The 27,033-nt window shown below is 32.5% G+C and overlaps 1 protein-coding gene and 1 pseudogene across 2 annotated transcripts in view; both read right to left on the reverse strand.

Moving 5' to 3' along the window:
• Positions 1–6,819: 6,819 nt before the first annotated feature.
• Positions 6,820–14,527, reverse strand: LOC144544574 (disease resistance protein RPP13-like). The gene is made up of 4 exons (XM_078293105.1): positions 13,666–14,527; positions 13,012–13,299; positions 12,086–12,580; positions 6,820–8,263 (listed from the first exon to the last, which is right to left on the reverse strand). The coding sequence occupies exons 1-4, from the start codon at positions 14,286–14,288 to the stop codon at positions 6,955–6,957; spliced, it is 2,715 nt and encodes a 904-aa protein (XP_078149231.1). The 5' UTR covers positions 14,289–14,527; the 3' UTR covers positions 6,820–6,954.
• A 5,244-nt stretch (positions 14,528–19,771) lies between these two features.
• LOC144544166 (putative protein phosphatase 2C 67) overlaps positions 19,772–27,033 on the reverse strand; it is a 70,528-nt pseudogene continuing 63,266 nt past the window's right edge. Inside the window, exons 2-7 of the transcript XR_013508158.1 lie at positions 24,060–24,203; positions 23,863–23,946; positions 23,338–23,426; position 23,236; positions 20,495–20,542; positions 19,772–20,012 (exon numbers count right to left, since the gene is read on the reverse strand). The product of XR_013508158.1 is annotated as a putative protein phosphatase 2C 67 (transcript). The remainder of the gene's footprint in view (positions 20,013–20,494; positions 20,543–23,235; positions 23,237–23,337; positions 23,427–23,862; positions 23,947–24,059; positions 24,204–27,033) is intronic.

Consider the following 27,033-nt stretch of genomic DNA (forward strand, 5'->3'; position numbering starts at 1 on the left):
TCACATCGTTTTCCCTCGAAAACCATATTATTACGTTCTCGCCATATTAGCCTACATGCCGATATGAAGAAGGCACTCCATCTATTCTTGAATTCTCTCCCTCTGCATTGTCTCCATGAGTTGCTGAAAATGGATTGAATAGAATCACCTCTATGTACCATATTATATCCAACCAACAGTGATAGTCTTGACCATACAGCTAATGCATAGCCGCATTGGAAGAACAAGTGAATTGATGTTTCCATTGGACAAGAATGACACAAAACACATTGGAGATCACAGTACATTCCCCTTCGCTCCATTATCTCATGAGTTAATAATTTGTTTTTCAATAGTAGAAAAGCAAATACATGAACCGTAGGTGGTATTTTCAGATGCCAAGTGAACTCAAACCTCCATCTTTCCTTGCCTCCCCTAATAACTACATCATAAAAGGACTTAGCAGAATACTCATTATTCGTCGCCCATTTCCATATAATTCGGTCTTCTGCCATATCCGAGAACTCGATATTGTCAATCATACCATTATCAAAAGCCAATTTGAGTGACCATTTTCTGTTTGATGGTACCGGGTCAGCAACAGAGGCCATAATGGGTACCGACCAAGAGTCAAACCAATAAGAAATGCTTGTACCAGTTCCTATTATCCAACCCGTACTCATAAGAAATAAAGGTTTGATTTTTAGTAACTGATGCCAAAAGAATGAGCCTTGAAGAGCCCAAATTTTTGGTTTGTGCACATCTCTATTAATTGATCTCAATGATATTATTGTCAATCTCAGTTTGCTGATCTCTTGTGCTGATCTCTTGTGCTGGTATTTGCTTAAAATTTTTTGAATTGTTGGAACAATGTAGTCTTGCGAAGCAAATTGATTTTTTTTTTTTCTAATTGCTTGATGCAAAGACATTTATTATTTATCAGATTTCATTTTTTCTTTTAATTATTTTATAATGACTTTAGATTTCAAAAATACTAGTTTTATTTTCTCTTTTTCTCTCTATTGGATAAGATAGCAGAGTTGGCTTTTGTAAAGGAAAGAATGTGAGTATGAGAAGGGAGAGATATTTAAGTCTTTACATATTATAATATTCATCATTAATCTTACAATTTTATCAAACAAGTACTCCTTAACAATAATTAATTTTTTAATCTTCACCCTCTTTAGGAGGATTGCCGAACACCCCCATCCTTAACAATAATTAATTTTTTAATCTTCACCCTCTTTAGGAGGATTGCCGAACACCCTATGGGGGTGTTCGGCAGCCCTCCTTAAGAGGGTGAGGATTAAAAATTTAATCCCATCTAAGGAGTACTTGTTCGGCAAAGTAATAGGATTAAAAATGAAAGCTTAAACAAATAAAATATATATTATAGTGTGCAAAAACTTAAATACCCTCATTCACATTTTCCTTGCTATCTAATACAATTATCATCTTCAACATACATTTTACTACAAATAATTAGAAGTGCCTGAACTTAATAATTAATAATGAAAAACTGAGCTCATAATTAATAATTAATACAACAAACTAACAAAGATAATGATAAAGTTAATTCATAATTTAAAAATACAATAATAATAATAAATATATATGATAATAAATATTTATACAAAAATTAATTACAGCAACTTAGTTTCCATACCTTCGGCGCAATATTAGAATTTACGTTTTCATTCTATTCATCAAGACAACTTTAATAATTGTGACTATTTAATATTTTATGCAAGGTTGGTACCGACTTATTTGTAATACACAACAAGTAATTATATCTTCAAATTTGCAAACCTGGTATGAAACCACCAGCGCCAAATGGTACAAACTTAACATGTACCAATTGCACCAGTTGGTAATCGGTTCCAACAAGAATCAATTGGTCGTACCAATACCAACTGGTTCATACCAGTACCAATTGGTTGGTACCCGTCCCGACTGGTTAGCACTTAGCACCCATCCCGACTGGTCTGTATCCGTACCAACTGGTCTGTACCAGTAGAAATTGAATAGCTTTCAGACTAGAATAAAACATAAAACGAGATATAAGATAGTAAATTTTGAGATTGAGAATGAAATTTACACAATCACACTTACAAAATTGAAGTTGCTTTAATTATACTCCGTATATTAAGGATCAAATTGAAATTACACAATCACACATGCTAAATGTCCAGTCTTTTTCTATCCCAAATGATATGGGTTCAATATTCAATTTACGCTTTGATTCTACTAGAGTTTAGAGGTTCCAAGCATATTAGTACATTTCCATAAAAGGATTGAGATATCAGCGTCAGATGGCTTGAGCTAACCCTGAGAATCTGAGATAGTTTCCAACAATCGACGATGGGTAGCACCTCAGTATCGAACTTTACAGAAGAATTTACCAAAAAAATTGAGAAGAACACCTATCAAAAGTGATATCAATAGAGAGAGCGTTCTTGTGCGAAGCTCTTCGTGGCCTTCGATTGTCGCAGTTGTTGCTGGAGTACCGTCGAACTAAGTTGGAGAGACGAGGGAAGTTTTTTTTCTAATGCCTAGAGTTCTGTGTTCATGGGAGAGAGAGATTGAGTAAAAAATAATAAATAAATGAAAGCTCTCTAAGGAGTCGTACGGACTTGGGGGTAAAATAGTCTAAAAGTAACTGAAAAAGGTCCTAAGGAGACGTCTAAGGAGGCCCTGACCTCAAGGAAGGGGGGGAGAAGGATTAAATTCTGATGCTAAGAAAGTGTCTAAATCTTTCCTAAGGCGAACCTGTTCGGATAGATTAGTAAGGATTAAAGAGAAAAGGAGGCTAAAGGAGCCTTGCCGAACAGGTACTATGGATTCATCTTTCAGGAAGACAGATCAAAAAAAAGAAATGCTCACTTCCCCACATCATGTGCTCTGAGCTGTCACGCGCGGTTTTCAAGACTAGAAATCCTTCTATATATATATATATATTGCTTAATTAGTTTGCCAACAATGTTGGCTTAAAAATAATAACGTTTATTTGTCATATTCTTTTCTTCTCACACTTCTATGCATTCCGTTGTCAATAACGTTTATTTGTCATAACAAGAGTACTTGTTTGCATGATATGATAAATTTAATTACAATAGTAGTTTCATTATCATTTACCATACCATGCATGGGAGAAATACTTTTATACCATCGGATTACTTAATTGAATCAATATTCAATTTTTAAATCTGTTAATCAATATTCAATTTGATAAGGAAAAGCGCTGACATTCCATTCCATTCCATGTGATTAGTTTTGGTACTTTTGGAATCTCTAGAGGCTGCAGATGTATCAAGTTGGGAATGAGGCCCATGTAGGCCCAATACGGCTCTAACAATTGATTAAGTAGGATTATCTTATTAGCTCTAACAATTTGAATTTTAGAAGTAAAAGTTTTTGTAGGTTGAATAGTATGCTTGAGAGTGGAATGTATGAATTTGTGTTTAGAATGTTATTATTTATTTTTGCTACTGTTGAACAGTGATGTTTTCAATAGTGACAGTTTATGTCTGTGAACAGTTACTAATGTTTAACAATGTGGTTGTGAATAGTTGATGTATTGATGTTTTATATTTTGCATCTGTTAGTTTTATTGTTTATATCTTTTAAATTTATAGTATTGAAGTTTGCAGTGTGTTTATCTCAGTTTTATAATGTTTTCGATTTCAGATTTACAGTTTTATAGTTTGCATCTGTTAGTTTTATAGTTTACATTTGAAAATTTTAAAGTATTATTAAAGTTATATAGTTTGCATCTGTATGTTTTACAGTATGTGTAGTGTTAATTTATAGGATATAGATGCATATACAAATATTAATAATTGAAGAAAAGAAATATGAATTTTTTTTTTAAATTTAATTTTAATTCGGAAAAAAATTGATTCAAAAAAATAATTTTGATTCAAAAAGATTAATTTTGATGTAAAAAAATTAATTTTATCAACAAAATAAGATTCTAGCAAAAACAAAAAATCTGAGGTTTCGATATGATTCAGTCAATTCTGACTAATTTATCTGATTCAGAAAAATTTAGTATCTGATTTGCTAATATTTGAATCCGATAAACTATTTGAACTCAATTTCTGCTCCATAGCTAAAATTCTGCTTTCGTCCCTGCACAAACTGTAGAATTAAAACAGCGTTGGATATGATATACAGCCAAATCTGCTATATTAATATATTAACCGAGCTTTGAACGAATAAGAAGAAATCAGTATTACTGGGGGAGATTAACGAGTTTGATGGATCTTTTGTGGAAACCTTTCTGCATGTAATATCTCTTCTTCTTATTAAGCTCCCTTAATGTCTAGATCCTGCAAGGATTCTGATTTACTGTTTTTTTTTCTGAATGATGCTCAGCCGTTGAATTTCCAGATCGCATATAGATAAATTTTTCAAATTATGAGCTTCAACACTTAAGTATGCACTGGTCACGCCGCATATGATCCCAGTGTCGCGCCGCAAATGATTCCAGTGCCCGTAGACCGCGCGCCGCACCCGTGGAACGCGCCTCTGAACCACGCACGGCACCTGCGAACCGAGCCTTTCTTTTTTTCTGCTGAAGGCGGGATTGGAATAAAGTTGGGTTCTGTTGGTCCCAAAATTCTTACCACTACACTAGAGTTCACATATGTTATCTTGTAGATAAATATAGTATTTAATTATTTTTCACTACAAATTTGATTTAAATTATCTCTCCTTCTTATGAAGGAGCTTAATGATTTCTACTACATAATTTGCTCCCTCCCGTTGCTGTGCACGGGCACGATTACTATTATTCATAATATCTCTGTTAATGTTACATTGTTTTCACTTTTCACAGATGATGTGGAACGATAATATCAGAGTCTTCTTGGTACAATACTTCGTAATAGACGTGGTCCAGTGGTCCGAGAATTTAAATGAATATAAACTGACAAAAATTAATGTCAATCGTCAAAGTATACTGGTTGTACGTTGTGAACCAGGTGTATGAGAATTCTTTTGAAATGTATATATGCGGGCTCCATCGCATGGCCCCTCTAGAGCCCCTGATAAAGTAAGTCATGGTCCTCAGAAGTAACTCAAATTTTGAGTTTGGAACCGACCGATCAGGATTTGAATTCGTGCCAGAGAAGATCGGACGGTTGGATTTGAATTATCGAAATTTGAGTTATTCTATAAATATATATTTTAAAGTGTTTTATAATTTTACAATGTAATTGTTTTATAAATGATGGAATTTTAAAACCATTATCTGAAAAGAAAAGAAAATAAATAAGTAGGTGCATATTTTATCTTTTATATGGCTAAAATATTATAAATTCAGACGTTTAAATTTTTATTCTATACTTTCTAATTAAGTAGAAAACAAAACATTACATATTTTATTCTCAAATATGTAAAAAGACTTATTCTCGTTTAAATTATAAATATTTGTGTATATTCGCTAAATTTTCAATCGACTAAATAACGGTCAAACAATTTGTTTGACAATAATCTGTCTTTCCGTCAAATATATACGGTTTTTCACAATTCTAATTTAGAATGTCTAACATTGAATTTTTCTTAAAAACCATAAATAAAAAAAGTAAAATTTACCAAACCAACTTGTTGCTTTGTTTTTTTACAAAAATCATAAGAACCGAGATACCATTTTGGTCTTATTTTGGGGGGGATCAAATTGTCATTTCGGTCCCAGCTGTTTTCACAGATTTCGAGAAAAAAAATACATTGAAAAATTGTGAAAATACCTGGGATCTAATTTCCATTTCGGTCCCAAAAAAAATAAATTTGGGATCAAATTGGCATTTCAGTTCTTATGATTTTTGTAAAAAAAAAAATTAATCATGTTGGTTTAATAATTTTTTTTTCTAATTATGGTCTATAAAAAAAATTATCTTACATTTGATCGGATAGTTATTAACTTATTATCCTTCGAAGAGATCGAGGCCTGTCGAATCGCATATTGTAGCACGGATTGCAAGTCCTTGGCTGAGGACCGAATGCAATTAGGTTCGATAGTTATCGGACTTAAATTTAAATTCAATGGATATTGGAACCGTTCGATGTGTTTTAAAATTAGTGTGCACGAATTTCAGAATAAAATGTGTACAAATCTTAAAATACAATGAACAACTCCGTTATCCATTGAAATCGTCCGAGCAAGAAAAAAATGAATTTTGATAACGAGAAAAAATCTTTACCCATCTCTATCTTTTCGAATAAGATACGGGTTAGATAAACAAATAAAAAAGTGTCATTAACATTTCGATTTGTGTTTTCTATAAAATATTTTTCAAAACAATAAAAAAAGAAAAAAAATAATAATAAGTACAACTAATTTATATTATAAAAGTTTAATAAAATACAAATCTTTATTGTATCATGTATCATCTTCATACAAATATATATTTATATATACAATTTTATTTTTAAAATTATCTTATATGAAAATGGGTAAGACACTTATTTCTAAAAGATAAAATATGCACCTACTTATTTATTTTCTTTTCTTTTCAGCTAATGGTTTTAAAATTCCATCATTTATAAAACAATTACATTGTAAAATTATAAAACACTTAAAAATATATATTTATAGAATAGATTTTAGACATTCAATTCTAAAACAAGATTGTGCGTGTGTGATGCAAAATAAATAATGCTTCCAAAATGAATATTAATTTGAATTAAAAGAATTTCAGAGAATTTACGTTAATTCAAATTTGTGTGAAGTCAAATTACTAATGCAGTCCATATAAATGTCAAATTACTAATATTCTGTAAAATTCTGCCAAAGTTGCTGAATAATTCTTAGAGTGGAAATTAAAAGAACACAGTACGTATGTAACATGTCGTATATTAGCTGAAATGATAGTATGTGTAAATTGAAATAGTACATAACACAATATATAAAGTATACAAGTTGAAATAAAATAGTATTAATGAATAAATAAATGAACTGGGATTAGGGAAGTTTCACATGTAGCACTCTATTTGTACAGAGGGAATATGCTTTATTTTCCATTGGTCTTCTCCTTCGAGCCAGGACTTGATCCGAGGCCCACAATATGCAGTCAACTCTTGAAGGTTGACCAGATATTGAAAGTCAGGAACTATCTGCATCCCCGAGCAACTCAGGAAGAGTTGGTTGAGCATGGGCATAGCACCCTCCTCTATTTTCCATTCCTCCAAATGACTTACTTCAAGTTGCAATCGTTGCAAGCAACCAAAACCTCCCCTGGAGCAGACCATATGATTTCCATTAGCTGCTTCAATGTTTCCATCTAGTTTGAGTACCCTGAGGTTTGGCAACTTCTCTAGTTGGGGCATCGGGTCTTCCTCAAAACTAAACCACCGAAGTTTTAGCTTAACGAGATGGGGTGGGAACAGGGTACAATCACCAATTTCTTTCCTATGCCATCTGCTCGACCCCAGGAAGAATGAGTACAAATGGTTGTGGTTTCTGAAGGCTGAGATGCAATCTGGAAATGTGATTTTCTTGTAGGCTTTCATATATAAATACAGAGAACTCAAATGATTTAGGTTACTTAATGAATTCATCAATGGTTCCCCTGCAACATCTTCAGGTATAAGAATTTTCAACTTACGAATATTGGGAAAATTAGGCAGTTCTGTCACCCAGTCTTGCCTAGCTCTCACCCCTTCTAAGGTCAGTAATCTTTGCAAGTCTGCTGCGGATGGTGGTCCCTCTGGAATTGCTTTACAACCCCCACAGCAGGAGAGGTTGATATGCCTCAACTGTTTGTTACCCCAAAATGACTGGGTCAACTCACCGTGACTTTTACAAAACCATGTATGCACTGTTTGAAGATTCTTCAAATAAGTTAAAGGAGATCTCTTAAAAATCCTAACAGTGGGAAACTGGCAATCGTAAACAAAAGGTATTTCAAGCTTGAAGTACTTCAAGGCCGTCAGGGCATTCAAGCCCTTCAAACAGTTTGCCCCAGATAAATATTCGGCCGACACCGCACTCATGTGTAAAACTCCTAGTGTTCGAAACCTATTGAAATTTGGTACATCTTCGAAATTGATCAAAGAACGAATTTTTTTTTGGCCAGCATGTTCTATCATCTTATCGCCATAACCGTGAAGAGCAACCCGACGTGCACAAGTGCTCCAACTCAAGTTGGTGTCAGTCTTCGAGACTACCGTCAGAAAATTATCCTCCTTGGCCTTTTGAATTGCTAGGTCCCGTAGGAGATCATGGATATGACAGTACTTAATTTTGCCTATGCAAGATCTCTCTGAGACTTGCACCATGCACCTGTTAATTAGTTACCACAAAAGTTGGACACTTATTATTAATATATTCAATGAGGAATTAAGAAAGAAATATATGAACAAATTAATTTTAAGAATAAAGTACATAATATTATAACCATAATTAACAAATTATGTTTTTTTTTAAAGATATATATCGTGTCAAAATTTCCATTGGCAGCCACTGTTAAGTTTCTCAAAAAAAAAAAAAAAAACAAGTCTGTGAAACGAAAATTTGAAGAACGAATTGTAAATAGATATAACATGGCCCTGTGTAAATAAATTAATCAATTATTACCTAGTAAGTTATATTTTATTTAAAGGTTACAAATATTTTTTTAAATTTCATCAGTTTAAAGGATTTCATATTGATTGAAAAGAAGAATGAAATTACTGGTAGATATTTAGTAATTGGACTTTTTTGTAATAAAATTTTTTTTGGACTATCGACAAATAAATTCTCAAGGTTTTTGGTGTAAAATAGTTATTAAATTAGCTAATATAATCTATGAAAGGATAAAAATCAAACAATCCCCATTAATAGTCCAAGATTACTTCCTCTTTTATAACCGAGAAAGAAAAATAATGCAATAGCATTTTGTTCTTAGAATTATTTTAGATCAATGATTTGCTTTAAAGGGAAATTGAAATCTGATTTCTAAATGGATATTCCAGATTAATTAACTAAAACTGAATTGGAAATTACAATTCCATCATTATGCAATTTAAAATTTAATCTGCAATTTAAACATGAGGAATTATTTTAATAAATATTGATGATTAAGATTAATTAACCAGTAACTTTTAACTAATTAATATTATAAAATCGAAGCATCACTTGATCTATTAAAATGATAAAATTGAAGCTGATCATAAATGTCCATTCACATTGTTGAAATGTAAAATCAAACGAATCTCAATGATACGTTACAAATAATTAGGACTTAATTCGGCCCTGTTCATAGATTAATAAATATAATAACTAACTGAAGTACGCCATAATAGTAAATATATGACTTATGTCAAAACAAGAAAATAATTTTGAATTTATTATGTTATAAATTGATTGTATATAACGTTTGATATACTTAATTAAAAAAAAAATCTCAAAGAATTATTAAAATGGGGTTAAGAAAATTACGAGAGAAAAAAAATGAATCATACATAGATTCGAGTCATACAGAAAGCAATTGGAAATTGAATTAAACTGGAACTTAAAGAATAAGAAAGGCTCGAAAATATTAAAACAAAAGAAAATAGAAATCATTAGCATCATGTTGAATCTTGTTTTAGAGAGACAAGGTCCACGGAGAAAAACAAATCGAGTAGTGGTGATGTAACATTCCGTTATATAAATTATTTTTTATTTTAATTAAAGGGTAATAGAAATTTGGCAAATAATTAAATAAGGCTAAAATCGAAATTCTTATAAATATCCAAAAAAATAATAAAATTATGAAATCTACACACTTTTGAAATGTATTTCGATTTATGTCCGTTCCGGTTACCAAATAACAGAATTTGAATCAAATTTCCGGTCACTAGATACCCGGATGCATGCATATTGTTGGGTTACTGGGTAACCGGAAAGAGGAGAAATGTTGGGTTATTGAGTAAGCAGAAATAGAGTTGGGTCATTCAATAACCGGAAAGACTTTTTTTTTTTTTTTAACTTCCGAAATCTCACTATTTTGTAGCATATATAATTTAATAGTAGCATATATAATTTGATAAAAACAAAGAATATCAAAAGAGAAAAGGAATATTGTTCAGATTGTTTAGATTATTAGTTCAAAGTAGAAACAAATTAGAAGTTCGGTAGCTCAATAACCGGAAAGATTGGTTTAGAATATTAATTTGTTTAGATTGTTTAGAATATTAATTTGTTTTCAACTTTTTTTCAAAAATAATACATTTTTCAACTTCTATTTCGGTAGAATTTTAATTAGAAGTAGAAACAAATTATTTTAATTAAAAATGTTTTCTATAACGGGAAAGCTTGGTCTTTTTTATGCGAAATTTTGTTATTATTATGATTTTGATTTATTTTATATTTTATATTTTTATGAAAATTATTTTTTTAATATTTTACATAGTTTATTATTAATAGAGGAGGGATCCAATTACACCATTTTTCGGTGACATCGAATTACACCTTATGTTTACAAAATCCAAATAGTCAATCCAAACCGTTCAACTTGATGGATATGTTAAAATGTGCTTGCAGATCAAATTTTACATTTTTTGAAATTTTTTTTACTATTTATTAAGATAGGTACAAAAATTCAACGGTCTGAATATAGCGATTTTGTTAAATACTTAATAAATAGTAAAAAAATTCCAAAAAATGTAAAATTTGATCTGCAAGTACATTTTAACATATCCATTATGTTGAACGGATTGGATCAACTGTTTGGAATTTGAAAACTTTGAAAATTAAGAGTGTAATTCGGTGTCACCAAAAAAGGATATAATTGGATCCCTCATCTTATTAATAATATATGATAATATTGATTTATACAATATTTTATGTATATATTTATGTTTTGAAAATAATGGGTATATTTATATAACAATTCTTTTTTTTTCCTTTCTCTTTTGATATATTTTATAATTAAATTATATATGCTTAATATGCTACAAAATAGTGAGATTTCGGAAGTTAAAAAAAAATGCCTTTCCGGTTATGGAATGACCCAACTCTATTACCGCTTACTCAGTAACCCAACATTTCTTCTCTTTTCGGTTACCCAGTAACCAACAATATGAGTGAATCCGGGTATCCATTGACCGGAAATTTGATTCAAATCCGGTTTTTTGGTAACCGGAAGGGACATAAATCGAAATACATTTCAAAAGTGGATAGATTTCGTAATTTTTTTTTTGGGTATTTATAAAAATTTCGGCTATTAACTACTATGAAATATTTAATCATTCGAAAATTGATTCAATTAAAAACAAGACATTTACACTAATTCTCTGAAATATTTCCATTTTCATATATTTCGAAATGTACAAATTTTGAAAATTAGGAAGTAATTAATTGAAAGATTCAGAAAAATAATAATGGACCAACTGTTAGTATTTTAATCATAACTTTATCATAGACTAATTTCAGTAAATTAGATATATTCAGAAGCTGATTCAGTATCCTACAACATTCATATTTTGAGTTTTCCTTGTATAAATTTAATTGAAACGGATGGGTTAATTTTGACCTAATATCGTCCTACTATTCTTCAACTCTCTCACTACCGATTAAAATAAACTAAATCACAGTGTTTTGAATAGTTCTCTTATGGATATTTTATTAATCCTACAATTAATTATTTCTGGATATTGTAAAGTTATCATCAGTCATTTTTATAATTGTGACCTAATTAGGAACCACATTATCTTGATGGTGATTCTAAATCTTGCATGATAGAGATGGAATATGTTTAAGAATAGTGTTTCATACACGATTCGGGCGATATTGTTTCAATTTGATTTATTTTAATTAGTTTATTTAACTATCCAAATTTTCTAAAAAAAAATCCCAACAGTTTTACTGGTCTCAGCTATAGAGGAAGAACTTTTAATAGAGGCTGCCAATGTTTTAAGAAAATAGAGGGTACATGTCTAAAAAATTAACAATCCTCAACGAGATACTTCAAACTAAGAGATAACTAGACATGAGAATTGTTTGGCATAATAGCATTTCCTGTACCATAATGTGGATTTTATACATAAAATAAAAACCAATCATGTTTATAAAAATGAAACTGCAAAGACTATATGTGACTGTAGTTGAAACAATAATTTAATGATAATAAAAATAAATTACCTTTGCACAAGTTCCTCCAAATAGCTTTCAGCAATGTCCTCCAATAGTTTTGTTCCGTCTTGTAATATGAATCCTTCAGCAATCCATAACTGAATCAGAATTGATGCGTTGATTTGATAGTCCTCAGGAAAAACACCAAAATACATGAAGCAGGGTTTAAGAGCAATTGGCAAATCATCATAACTAGTGGATACAACATCCATGTAGCTCCTACCTTCAGCGCGCCAATTCATTTTTTGCAATACATCAACCCATGTAATGTAATCGGGATTTTTTGTTGATAAAATACCGCCAACCACCACCAATGCTAGAGGCCATCCATCAATTTTTTGAGTAAATTGAGTTACTAGGGGAAGTACTTCATTGGGGCATTCATTTGAAAATCGATTAGGAAAAACCTTCTTGAACAACAATTGTTTGCTTTCATCTTTATTTAAGGGCTTTATCTCATGTGGCTCAGATCTAATATCAGCCTCTTCAGCGAGCTTAATGAACCTGATATTAGATCAATACACAAAATATAAGAAGCATATTTTATTAGAAGGAATCACTTGGCAATCTTAACAATAGTTAAATTTTTTTATATAAAAATGATGCTAAATTGTAAATTTTAAAAATAAATTTATAGATATATTAATTAAGGGACATATAGATAGTCTAACAACCATATTTTATGTAATTCAATTATTGTTTGAAGATACATCGAGGGCTGTTAATTTTGGACCATGACATTTTAAGTTATTTGATTTACAGTAGAACATACGTCAAATCTTATCATATTTATATGTATTGTAGGTGGATAATATAGATCATGTTATTATTGTTAGAATTCAAATTTAAGATTGTCAATATAAAGAATTGTCAACTCATCCCTTCAGTAATTAATGTAACACTAACTTTTTACAATAAAAGAAATGAAAACGAACCTGGTAGTAATTAACACTCGACTTCCTTTATTATAATTAGGAAGAGCAACCTGAAGTTGGGTCCAAACATTATTGCTAGGCCATAAATCATCCAATATAACCATATATTTTCTCTCTCTCAACGATTGGTAAATCTCTGTAATGAAATAATCTTCTCCCTTATTCTGCCTCTCCGAGTCAGGTACCCCTCGAATCTTCTCTAGCATCTTCATCAAAATATCAATTAGCTTGTATTCTTGTGAAATAGTTAACCACATGGAAATGTCAAAGTGATGTTTAACTTCAGCACTGTGAAATGCATCAAATAAATTAATTAGATGATTTGTATACAAGTAACATAATCATATATACAAGTTGGAAGTAAACACAAATTAAGAATTTACGATAATTCTAATTAAATTTATTGTTTTTCGATAGTTCTAATTATTTAATTGTTTAATATTCAAAAAGAGAGCATGTTAAAGTAACATCATACATTTAATTTGCGATGATTTGTCTCTCCCTAAACAATTATTTTCATAGTAAACAACCATCTTAGTTTATAACACAATTCTCTTCAGGGGAAAAGTTACCAAATTAAAAATTAAACTATTTATTTGTATGGCACACATTTTCTAAAACAATGAATTTGCTATGTTATTTAGCAGTAGTTACCTTTTGTACACCTCTTTTGCAAGTGTAGTTTTTCCTGATCCACCGGCTCCAACAATTGAGATCACAGCTCGCCTCGTAATATTTGTATCAATGAGTTGGTCGACAATTGTTTTCCTTTGAACGTTGAAGCCGACAACCTCCATTTCATCTATGTCAGGACTAGAGAACGGTCTCATAGGCTGCTCGACAGAGGCCCCACTACTAGTTTCTTCAAGACCTTCTAATCCATACATTTGTTTGTTTTCTTTGATTTCACTAAGCCTCTTCTGGATATTATCTATCTCACTACCAACTTTGTGTTTGGAAATCAGTTTCATGGGCATCTTGCCTATCCTTTTGAGTTTGTTGTAAAGGCCTTCCCGTCTACCTCCCCCAACCTCCACCAAAAACTTGTCTAATACATCTTCTATTAAATACCCAACTTCTTGAACCTCATTCACCCATTGTTTTACCCTCTCATCTTTGTGGCGTTTTGCATCTGCGTCTTTCAAGAAAGACTGGATCCATTTGAGGTCGCGTTGAACCCGCTCGACCTTGTCACGTACCCCGTAAAGAAAGAGTGCTTCCTGAACAACCACATCGGCCATCTTGCCAAGAACAAGGTTCACGACAGTCTCAGCCATCTCTTTAATTTGTGTTAAAAGTGTATTGAGAAATTAAGGATAAGATGGATAGTTGGATTATATAAGTGTTATTGTGGCCTTTAAGAATGACAATGGAATATTTATAGGTATGAGAACAAAAGAATGAGTAATCATCCTTCATTACTCAGTATGCTTTTTATACAAATTAAAGAGATGGATTCTTTTCTTATGTGGTTCCATGTCAATATCTCTTTTTGTGTGCCCAGCTCTCCTTTTTTTTTTTCTTTCTTTTAATATAAACATTCCCCAATCAGCCTTTATACCTTATGTCTTTTTTTTTCCTTTAATAATTCTTTTGGCACAGAACTGGTGGAGAAGTGATCTATGACTGTGTTGGGTAAAGAATCAATCTTTTATGCATTAGTGTTTCCAACACAATAAAAAAAGTATCAACCCTTTACAAATAATCATAACACATCTCTACACGCCATGAATATTATTTTTGAGTTGCACACACTATGAACAAAAGGAAGCAATGTATGCTTAATTTGAACATGCCAAGAACTTGATTTATTGAATTTGATTTCACATTAATTAGAGTTTTTATCAAAACTATCACTTGTCACAAGTTTTATTAAAATGTATATCTTTAAATCAGTGGAAGATTATTAATTCTTCATGAAGTGCAGTCTAGTTGTTACAATATTTGAATAGATAAGTCTAGAAGAACTTGGGAACGCATGCAGGTGCGTTTGGATCGTGCAAGGATTAGTGCAAGAATAGCGATTTTTGGGTTAGTGATTGAGAATAGTGCTAACCCAAGAGATTCAAGAATAGCACTAACTTTGGCTATTCCGGATTAGTAGAAATGTTGTTTGGATTGTATGTTAGGAATAGCAAAGGCCAGCGGGTGCTAAATCGCTATTCTTACGGGTGCTAAATCGCTAACCCAATGTTTTCACGGAATAGCGGAATAGTGCTAATCCGGAGCTATTCTTAATCTTCGTTTCACGTTTGGATGACCCTCTTCTGAGAATAGCTCTATTCTCTGAGCATCCAAACGCACGTATTGCTAAATTTTTAAAAACAAAGATATATTATTAATTGTTTACATTTATTTAAAATGGAGATAGAACAAAAATGATTCAGCTGACCTGAATTCTTCACTCGGTTCAAATTCGATTGAACTCAGAATTTATGTTGCTACCGAATACATACAATTTTAAGGATTAGGTTTTTCCACAAATGTTAATTTTTGTTATAGACGGCATAATTTGTAATTCCTTTATTCTATAATAATAATAATAATGATATTTGAATTTATTTATGTTATTTTTTTCATTGACTAATTGAAGAATCATGTCAAATATTGTAAACCTAATGGACTAAAGAAAAATTGCATATGACAATTGTCTACTCAGTATAATTAAGGAAATATATATTTTTTATAATATGCCTAGTCCTCCTTTTTTCTTTATATATTTCTTTCTCCTTAATCAATTTTTTTATATTCCCCTCTAAACCTTATATTTTTTTTTTTTCTTTGGATGCAGAAGTGGTGAAGAAGCCTGTTTAGAATATAATGATTAAGTGGAGAATATGAAAAGAAAGATTAAAGAGAAAGGGGAACATAAAAAGAAAAAGAAAAGTAGGAAGCAAAGCATATCAACAACAACTTTAAAAAAGAATATCAATATATCTTTCGTGCACTAATATTTTCAATCCTTTAACAAAGTATCAATCTTTCACGGATTCTCAAAACATTTAATATTCGTACTTATCCACACCTGTTAATTAATTAATTAAAATGCCCACTCGATGCATTGCCTACATACATGTAGTTCATCAAGAAATGTCACGTTCTCATGTGTGTGGAGCACAATGCAGACCGCTAGCTGTTCTGGACCATATATATATATATATATATATATATATATATTGTAATCATGCATACATGTTACTGCATGCTCGGAGAATTCACATTTATTTAATATTATTTTATTCCGTATTTCGAGATTTTCAAGGCTATTGTTCCACTTTTTTAACGTTAATTATTCTTTAAACTCCAAATCACGGTAGAGGGATCGATGTCAAAATTATCATCAACTTTTTTTTTGGCTAAAAGTGTTATATATGCATGGTCCTTAAATAGTAATTAAGTGTCATATATAAACCGCCAAGATTTAAGAGAAAAAAAAGTGTCATATATAGACTATATAGTAAAACTAGTGTGTTTTTAAGTTCAATAAATTAGAGGATATTTTTAGGCAATTGTATTTATGTTATTTTTTCATTGACTAATTGAAGAATCATGTTAAATATTGTAAACCTAATGGACTAAAGAAAAATTGCATAGGCAATTGTCTTCATAACTAAGGAAATAGATTTTTTTTTTTTGAGTAAAGATGTTGTCGCCCTTGAATCTGTCTCCTATCTGTCCCCCTAACAACCTTCCTTTTTTGTTTCCCCACGTGGTCAAAATCCACCCTCTTCAATCTTCTCTTTAAAAAAAAAAAAAAAAAAGTTCAACACAACTCAAAACCCACTCTGTTCTTCTCCTCTACTGCTCGCCACCAGCTACCCACGCCGATGGTTGTGATGGCGGTCGAGATCCGACGAGGGGAGCGTGGTGCACCATCGAGATCCGGCTAGTAGAGCGTGGTGCACCGTCGAGATCCGGCGAGGAGAGCGTGGTGCACCGTCGAGATTCGACGAGGAGAGCATGGTGCACGGTCGAGATTCGGCGATGAGAGAGTGGTGCACCGTCGAGATTCGGCGGGGAGAGCGTGGTGCACCATTTGAGAGGATCCATGCTAGCCTAGCGAAGGTTGTCACAGTGGAACATATGAATATTTTATTAGTTAGATATAAATACTTTATTTGTTAGATATGCATACTTCATGTTATATATTAATACTTCTTGGAAGAGGTGGGGTGAGAGAGATGAATCTGACTTTTGAATGTTGAATTGTATAAATTATTTCGAACATGTATGAATACTTTGTAATCGTCAGTATGAATAATTCTTTAGTTAGATATGAATACTTCTTGGAAGAGGTGGGGTGAGAGAGATGAATTTGACAATGAATTTTGAATTGTATAAATTATTTCGAACATGTATGAATACTTCGTAATCGTCAGTATGAATACTTCTTGGAAAAGGTGGGGTGAGAGAGATGAATCTGACTTTGAATTTTGAATTGTATAAATTATTTCAAACATGTATGAATACTTCGTAATCGTCAGTATGAATACTTCATTTGTTTAGATATGAATACTTCTTTATTTAGATATGAATAATATATAGATTCGCTGTAGTGGTCCCCAATCTTGGCAAATGTCGCTTTCAGACGATTGCGGTCCCCATTCTAGGCTATCACAAGACGTCAGCGATCCCCCTGGTCGTTACTGGTCCCCTCCAGCTTGTGTTTACATATGACGAATGGTTCTGATAATAAGTATGAATACTATAAATTCGTAGGTATGAATACTATACATTTTGACTATTAATAAAATAGCATTAATCTTGCTCTTTGGTGGTAGTTAGCACGTTTTAACTATTTTTTTGTCTTTTAGTGCAGGGAACAAATAGGGGACTGAAGTAGGGGGACTGTTAGTCGATTTCTTTTTTTATATATATATATTCCTTTCTCCTTAATCATATTTTTATATTCCCCTCTTAACCTTATACACAATGTCTTTTCTTTTTTTCTTTGGATGCAGAAGTGGTGGAGAAGTCTATTTAAGGTATCGTTGAGAGGGGAATATGAAAAGAAAGATTAAAGAGAAAGGGAACATAAAAAGAAAAAAGAAAGTGGGAAGCAAGGCATCAACAATCTTAAAAAAAAATATCAATATATATTTTGTGCACTAATGTTTCTAATGCCTTAAACAAAGTATCAACCTTTCACGGATCCCTAAAACACACATCCACACACCATGAATAGAAGGAAGCAAAGCATTTTTAATTTTCACATGCCATAACTTGATTAATTGAATTTTAATTCACATTAGAGTTTTTTAATTAACAAGAACATCACTTGTCACAAGTTTTGCTGAAATGTATAGCTTAAAATAAGTTGAAGAGAATAATAAAAGTTAATTCTTCATCAAAGGAAGTCTGTAATAAATGAAAAAAAAGGAACATAAATGGATGAAAAGAAATGAAATAAAATGCTAATGTAGAATTTAAATGGGATGCTAAGTGAATGGAGGAAAAGAAAGATATTAAAATTATTATATGGAAAGATGTGTTTATTATATTGTCAAAATATACTACACTTATGTATGCTTTGGTTTAGTTGAGCTTAAATCACATAAATAATCAATTTGTTTTGATACTTTCACTTTGTTGGGTAAAGATTTTAATAGAGAAGTTTTGGTTTCATGCAGCACATGGACCATAGAATCAAAACATCGCTGCTTGAAGGCAAAGCTGCTCTGTTAAAATCTTTACCCTTGTGTTGTCTTGCTATGTACCAGTTTATCTGGAATTTCGTTCAAGGCTTAATTTTTTATTACCACGGGTTCATATGCTATAGCACGTCAGTCAAAACATTCTTCAGACGAATATTTGCAAGAAACACCAGTAAAATATTAAAATATCATAAGTTAGTTCATACCATTCTGGTTATTTGAGAAAAAAAAAGGAAATTAGAATTAAATAGCTATATTACTGATTTACTCGTATTATATTTTCAACCATCTTCCCCTTTGAAATTAGCCTAAATAAAAAATTTCGGTATAGCAGTTAATTAGGTACATACATTTTAATATCAGTTCCTTTCTCAAGCAAAGAAATTTGGTGTCAGATTCTACTACCAAACCAATCACCGTCAGAATCAAAACAAACCAGTAAGAGAGGGGAAGCATGTCCTCAGGGGTACTGTAGCATGTAAAATTGATACCAATTCAAATCATTTTTTTATCCGGATGCCACAGCTTTGCATGATGGAACATAGTTTGGATCGGTACAATTTTACGGGTTCAAAATTTAAACATGAATAAATGCTACATATAATCTTTTATAATATTTTTCATGATGTTAGAAGTACTCATTCACTTTTTCTATATTATTTGATAGTCTTTTATAATATTTTTCATGATATGATCATTTTAATATGTATCCTCTCGACTCCATTATTCAGCGGATTCTCCACCTATTATATTTTTAAAGAAAATAGATATTGAACTATAACTATCTATAATCCAACTATTAAAAAATAACATATTTTAAGTATATTTCTTAATATATCTACTTTTCCTTATTCTCAATGTGTTTAGTAACTAATTTTTTTTAATTTGTGTTATAATTATAAGCAATTGTTTAATTAAATTTACGAGAAGGTTAGTTACTTTTAACATATATCATTAAAAATATAACCTTATAACTTACATTACAATATTATAGAAATATTTTACTTATAATATTTTTTTTTGTTTTAAACAATTAGCTACTTTTGCTATTTCTTCAACACTTCAAGTTACAATTTTAAAATATTTATTTCAGAGATATCAAAATCAATGGGGACAAACTGCATATTTGCTGGATATCAAATTTTGCACAAATTCACTAACTTGAACTCTAAATTTGCAAAATCAGAGAAGGAAAATAATTCAAAATCCTAAATCATACTACAAAAATGAGAAAAATAAATGCCAGAATTAGTGCTTAAATACAATAACAATAGCTGTGCAATTGTCTTTACATCGCCTTTCTCGGATTGCTTCTCGCACAAGGCATCATGTACACAGCTGTTGTGGCTGATGATGTTTCTTGACAAAACAAATTATATATTTTTTAATTTAAAAAAATTGCAGTATGTTTTAGAAAAATGTCAGTCTTTTAATTGGATTATTTTCAAGGGCAAATCGGTCATTTCTCTACATCCGATGCTTACACAGTGTCATTTAGATATATGATTTTGTAAGCGTCATAAGTAGAGAAATCACCCAGTTATCCTCATAAAGCGAGCAATTAGAAGACTCACATTTTTTTTGAAACATATATACCTTTTTTTAATAAAAGGTAAAATGAGCATTTTATAAATTGAAAGTGAGTTTTAATAGACAAGACAATAAAATGGATAAATTTGTGAGTTTTTGAAATTTAGAAGGACAAAAATATGAAATTATGAATTTTAGAGGGGAAAATACGTAATTCCCATGTTTTTGAGGGGTATAAATGAAATCCCCCCCCCCCCCCCCCCCCCAAAAAAAATATGGATGTGTCTCAGTTGTGTTACCTTTAACTGTTTCTGAACAAACTCAACTGCATCACTTGGTCCAAATACCTGAATAATAAGTAAAAATACAGAGTTAAGTTTCAAAATAGGCCTTACTTGTAACACTGTGAACTTTAAAATTCAGATTTAATTAAAATAATAAGTGGTTAAATCGAATAATATATATATACGTATATACGAAATTAGTGACATGGATGGTGAACAATAATTATACGATTAATTGTGTTAAGAAAGAGGAGCAATAGGTGTTATATAAATCATTTAATCAATATCGAACAAGTGGAGGGTTTATTTTGCAAAAAGACCACTTACAAGTGGGGGCCCTTGTCATTCTTTCCTCTTTCCCTCCTTCCTTTCCTTTCCTGCGCCCCCATCTCTTCTCTCTTTTCTTTTGTTTCCGCCAAGAGAGAAAGACAACGAGAGAGTGAGAGAGAGACAACCCTAAAACCTCCCCCGGTGATCGTATTGCCCGAAAACGGAGATTTAGGAAGAGGAGCTCAAACCTCGCACATCCATCCGTTCCATTGGTAATTCCCCTTTCTATTTCTCTCTCATTTCTTGATTCCGTGTTTTTAGGGTTTCGGTGAAAACCCGTAGAATCGTACCAAACTGATTATTTCGTGCCTTTATTGTTTCTATAGTGTAAATTGATTGATTCCGTGTTCCAAAGTGCAACCAAATTTCCAATTTACGAATTTTCCCAAAAATTGATTAGGGTTTAAATTGTAAAAGTGCCGGAATTTAATAAATTGACCTATGTATAGATCCTAACGAGCACGGCTAGCGGGATTGACGAGCTTACCGAGTCGCGAGATCGCGAACCCTCTACGTGCCCTACGTAACCAGGTGCGGGGGTTCACGGGATCTGTTTTGGGGTTTATTCGTAGAACTAAATAACGGTGCATATTATTATATTTATGTTGATTGCTTGATTTAAATAAACTGTGCATAGCCTGTTGAATCTCTGATTGAAAGCATTTGTTGCCGCATTGCATTAATTGTGATATTAGTGTAATTGAATTGTATAACTGTTGTGATTCTCATGTTGGTACGGTTTATCGATTGTTGATCTGTCGTTTTGAATAAGTGAGTGGAACCACAGTATGACTTGGATTGATTGTGTGAAGTGAACAGTGTATCATAGTGGAAAATCTAGCTAGCTACTAGACTTTCATTCAGGACCCTTATGCGCATCTGGAGAATGGCCCTAGTGAACCCAGTACCGGTTGGGTAAGGGAAGTGCAGTGTAATTTTAGGTAGAACTGTGGTTCAGTGATTCAGTGAAAGTGTCAGTGATTTCTTTTGAGAAAAGTGGTATTCTGTTGCATATTCGCGGAATATGCCTGTGTATATTTTAAGTGATGAATTGATGAGATTGTATGACTTGAAACCAGAAAATAGAACTGTTAAGCCGGAGGTGATCGATAGTTGATATCTGTACCTCATAACCAGACTTATTTATATTATATATGTGAAACCAAATCTTTCTGGAAATTCGTTGATTGATGTTGATGAGATGTGAATTGAAATCTGTTTGAATCTATTCCCGGTACATGTGCATTTATTATTATTGGTGAGTAAATAAATAGATGCCCTATTGCTAGTGTATTTAGTTCTGGTGATGGATTTCTTACAAATCCAGTAGCCCTTTAAATTCCGCACTGAGAAAACGGATGACAGGTTTTTCTCACCCCCTCCCCTCGGGGAATTTTTCCCTTGAATTGAAATGTGCAGGTAAACGCGAGTGAAATGGGACTCGGGCTCGACACGTGAGTATAGGCCGGACTAATAGGTTATGCCAAACCCTTTTTTGCCCATTTTGAATGTGTAGTTGAACCCGTAGTCGGTTATTTTGATGTATAGGTTATTATCGAACCGTATTATGTTATAAAACCCTAACGGTATGTTTTAAATTGTTGTTCTGACTTAAATGTTGAAATTGCATGTTAAATGTCATTAAAATTTCTAGTAAATGGGGAATAATTGTTTAATTATACGGGGATTTGATCGGGTTTGAAAACGGGGTGAAATTTCACGAAAATGGGCAAAGGAATGAAAAACAGCCGCAATGAGAGTAGACAGAGGGAAAATTCGCAGATTAAAATCCAACCAGGTCATTGCGGGCCGCAATACATTTATTGCGTGCCGCAATGAATGGAGGCAGAGACCAACCAGGTCATTGCGGGCCGCAATACATTCATTGCGGGCCGCAATACATTCATTGCGGGCCGCAATGAGTGGAGGCAGAGACGATTTGCAGAGGCTGGAAATTTTGGAACTTGTTGCGGGCCGCAACAGCCCTATTGCGGGCCGTAATGGGGATTCTGAAAAATGTTGTTTTGGGTATAACTTAGCCAAATTAAATCGGATTTGAACCAAACTTGTTTTAAATCAAATCCTATGATAGTATGATTGTATTTTAATTAAAATTTATGTGAAAAAGGACTAATCTGGACCGTCCATCTTGATCGGTAAATTTGACTAATCTGGGCCGTCGGTTAAAGGATTTTCATGAAATTTGACCTCTCCGAAATAAAATTTTCCGGGCTCTATTGAGCGGTGCTTCTTAACCTCAGACAACGCTCGCAGGGGGCTGCCGCCCCCCCTGCCACCCCCCCCCCCCCCCCCCGCATACTCCTAGGAGCAGGCCCACACACATAAACATAACAATATATATATAAATCCGCATATGCGACATGCAGTGGCCTTCCGCATGCATGAACACAACCGCATTTTAAAACACTGGCGAAAACTGCGCGACCCCCTGTTCCGGGGTGTGACATTACTAATTACCTAAATTAATTTTAAAAAAGAATTTAGGAATTAAGAAAATAAATTAATACCCCCACAAGCCATCACAACCGAGTATTACAAATAGGTCCCTCTCGGTTAGTTCAAAGGAGTGAATATCAGGAGTAGAAATAACTCCAACCTGCGCAAATTTGTCAAATATTCTTTAATGTTTTGAAAAAATATAAAAATAAAAATAAGTTCATCAAATATTGATTCTGATAGAATAGTTCTGTATGGAACTGGTAAAATAAAAGATGGTTTCATTGGCTTCTAGTTCTTATTTCTTTCAAGCCTAATTATGCTAAACCACATACATGAATAACACTTGAAACAATGAAATACACAAAGAAAAAGGTTACAAAACAGAGATTCAAATTGTTTCATAACTGACCAGGGGTGTCTAAATTTTGAAGCGTCCTATTTGCACTAAGATGTGTGTGCACTTGATTCACGTGAATCCTGAAGCAGTGCACACAAATCTTGAAGCAAATCGGATGGCTACGACTGGGTATCGGACCGATTTTGGCTTACCCCCCATCAGACAGCAAACTGGTAATTACAATGAAAACGAGAACCTTTTTAAATTGGCAATCTCCAAAGGCTGTAGAAACTTCTAGTCGTCCTTGTAGCCTTCCATTGGGACCAACAGTACCTCCAGCCTTTTAATTGTACACAACATTTTTATGTTTAAGACAAAAGGAAAGAAATAAGCCCTAGAAAATTACATATGTAAGCTACTTGCATATTTTGTTCAAATGTTGAAATAATCAACCTTTTGAATGCGAGTGTGTTCTTGGGAAAAGATAGCCTTGTGTTCTCTTGTCAGAACAATAGATTTCAGTGTGGTTTCTCCTTCAGTAGTAGTAGAGGCACGTGCCAATACTGCTTTTGCATCTCCGATATTTGCAACTACTACCTGCATTTAATGTGACCAAGAACATGTAATTCAATGACTGATATATATTTAAAAAAAAAGAGTGAGGCTATGGAAATATGCATATTATGGATCCATATGTTAATATTTAAAGCTTAAACAGTTGATCAGAAACGTTCAACATGATCTCCATATGAAAATGCACTTGCAGACTAAACTTTTACATTTTTTAGAATTTTTTTTACTATTATTTTAGATAGATAGAAAATCACTAATTTTGAATGGTCTAGAGTCTTTAGATCAAATGATTTTCCACCTATCTAAATCTAAAAAATAGTAAATCAATTCCAAAAAATGTAAAATTTAATCTACAAGTACATTTCCATAGGGAGATTGTGCTGAACGGTGCAGATCGATTGTTTGGGCTTTGAAAATGGAGATATTGATCCATAGTACAGAACAATCCATGCTATGCATAGTACCATAGCCTCACTCAAAAATAGTAAGGGAGAGATAATGTATTGAGATAGAAAAGTGTAAAATATTAAAAATCTTAAACCTACAGTATTCGTCAACACATAAGGCAGTTCAGTTATGGAAAAATATTTGAGGATCTAAAATGAAATTTTACGTACCTTATAAATACAACTGGTGAGATAATGTGTCACATGATTATGGTTCGGTTTCAAGTTTTGAGGTTTTACTATTAGGTGGTTATCACCAAATTTTTCTCATGTAAAACAGAAATTTTGTACTGGACCTGGCATCAGTATTATTTTGATTGAACAGTGTATGCAAGCCTAAGATCCAAGCCTGAATCGTTATAGATCCACCATGTTGTTCATAATTGATGAACAACTATTAAGCGGTGCCTCAAAGAATGTGTTTGAAAATTATTAAAATTCAATATTCAAATATTACATCAGTTAAACAAGTGCACCAATAATATACAGAAAAGTAAAACATCAAGATTTAAGAATAGCACATAATTTGTTCAGGAATATAATAAAAAAATTAAGAGCTACAATTATCAAGAAATTAATGAGCAACTCACATTACAACTCATATTATTACAACTACATTGCAACCTTGTATCAATTCCTGCTGTTTGGTCAAGTAGCATCTTTGCTGCATCTCCTTTCCAAACTTTGAGACAACCAATGATGTTTTCCAAGTTGATTGAACCTCCACAAGACTTCGACGTCGAGCCGTATCTACAATATATGAGGTGGCTTCTGTATGTAATTTAAGTCTGTTTGTAGGACCCAGCCATCAGTGACTAGTAATAGGAGTTGAGTCAAAAAAGCTGGAACAGAGAAACCTCACTCCTGCCTAGTTTGGGAGATTTTAATATTATGTGTTTCTATTTTATTTACAATATACAATACTTGTTAATCGTCTTGCAATTTTTGAGCGAAGTATTGATCATTTTGAAATGACATTTAGGTCAAATTACCATGTCAACTTGTGGACTTAATTAGCTCAGTGAAAACAAGTTGAACTTTTTACTTACCTATTTGTGATTGAAATGAACTATCATGGTCAGATTCCCTTGTTTGTCTTGCTTCCTTAGTTCAAAAAGGCAAAGATCCCCCTGTTTTAGTCCATTTCTGTGTGCAAATTGGTGCCAACCTTCTTTTATACGTACTATCCTTTTATTCTTCAAGTATTATTTTGTAGTACATGTCGGGCATCGCTTATCTAAATCGGCAGGTAACAGAGTAATCTTCTTGTTCTTCTTGCTTAGAAGAACTTTGTGCGCAAAGCCGCTTGGTAAACCCTGATACATAGTTAGTTACACAGTAAGATTGATTGCATATATGCTTGTTTGTCTTGTTTCCAGCGTTACAATAATAATGGAGGAAATGCTTACGTACCAGTACACAATATCTATTTGTAAGGGCATTGATTGGAGTCAATATTCTGACAAACAAATCACTATCTTTTTTAGTTTTTCGGGCCATCCTGATAGCAATGTCCTCTTGAGCTTGTGTCAAATAAGTCCCTTGGGGTACGACATATAGCCTGGAAGCTTTCACAGCCCTATTATCCTTTCCTGAGCTACTCTCACTCTCAGTTGATTCTTGTACAAAATCTACAACAAGAAATGAAATGGCATAAGTTCATTTATCTTGTTTTCTACTTCAAAATGTAGATTTGTGATTTGCTAATGCTGTTTAGAAATTTCCAGAACACAGCTACTTGCCATCTTCATAATACTAGCAGGGGATTTTGGAAATTAAAATTATTCAAGTAGAACTGTAGAAGTCTGTGTTTGCTGCTTACATTTTTCTAAAAGAAGTTGGCCTAGCAGGTTTGACAGTATTTGGAAAAATGCTTGTACGAAAATACATCATTTATCCTTGAAATGCTTGACGTACGCATATACTTGGATTCCAGGAGGATGCATATATTATTTTCATATAACGAGTAATAATAGTTTCCTGTATACTATTAATTCATACATTGATCTTTGAAGAATCAATCTCATTCCTTCACAAAATAAAATCATTAATGCATAAAAACAAAAAATTATTTAAAAATAATGAATATCATGAACAAGATATATCCGCTTACCACAAACCCTTTCTCCAGTCGTGTGTGCTCGAGCGGCACGAGTTGAAATCTCACAAGAAGATCCATCAGTGTCACTACTAGATAGATATATGATCTCTTTCTCCGGCTCGTGTTCATATTTTTTGCAAAGAAAGGAGCAACTTTTTCGCATCCACTCCGATCAAAGATTAGCACTTTAAAAGAGGAGTTATCTTTGTATCTAAATACTATAAAATCATTTTCATCTATTTTATTAGCTGTTACAAATTCTTTCCAACCAGATTGCAGAGCAAATGTGTTGTCAAATCTCATAATT

Source organism: Carex rostrata, chromosome 26, assembly GCF_964058835.1.
Source record: "Carex rostrata chromosome 26, lpCarRost1.2, whole genome shotgun sequence".
Lineage (NCBI taxonomy): Eukaryota > Viridiplantae > Streptophyta > Magnoliopsida > Poales > Cyperaceae > Carex > Carex rostrata.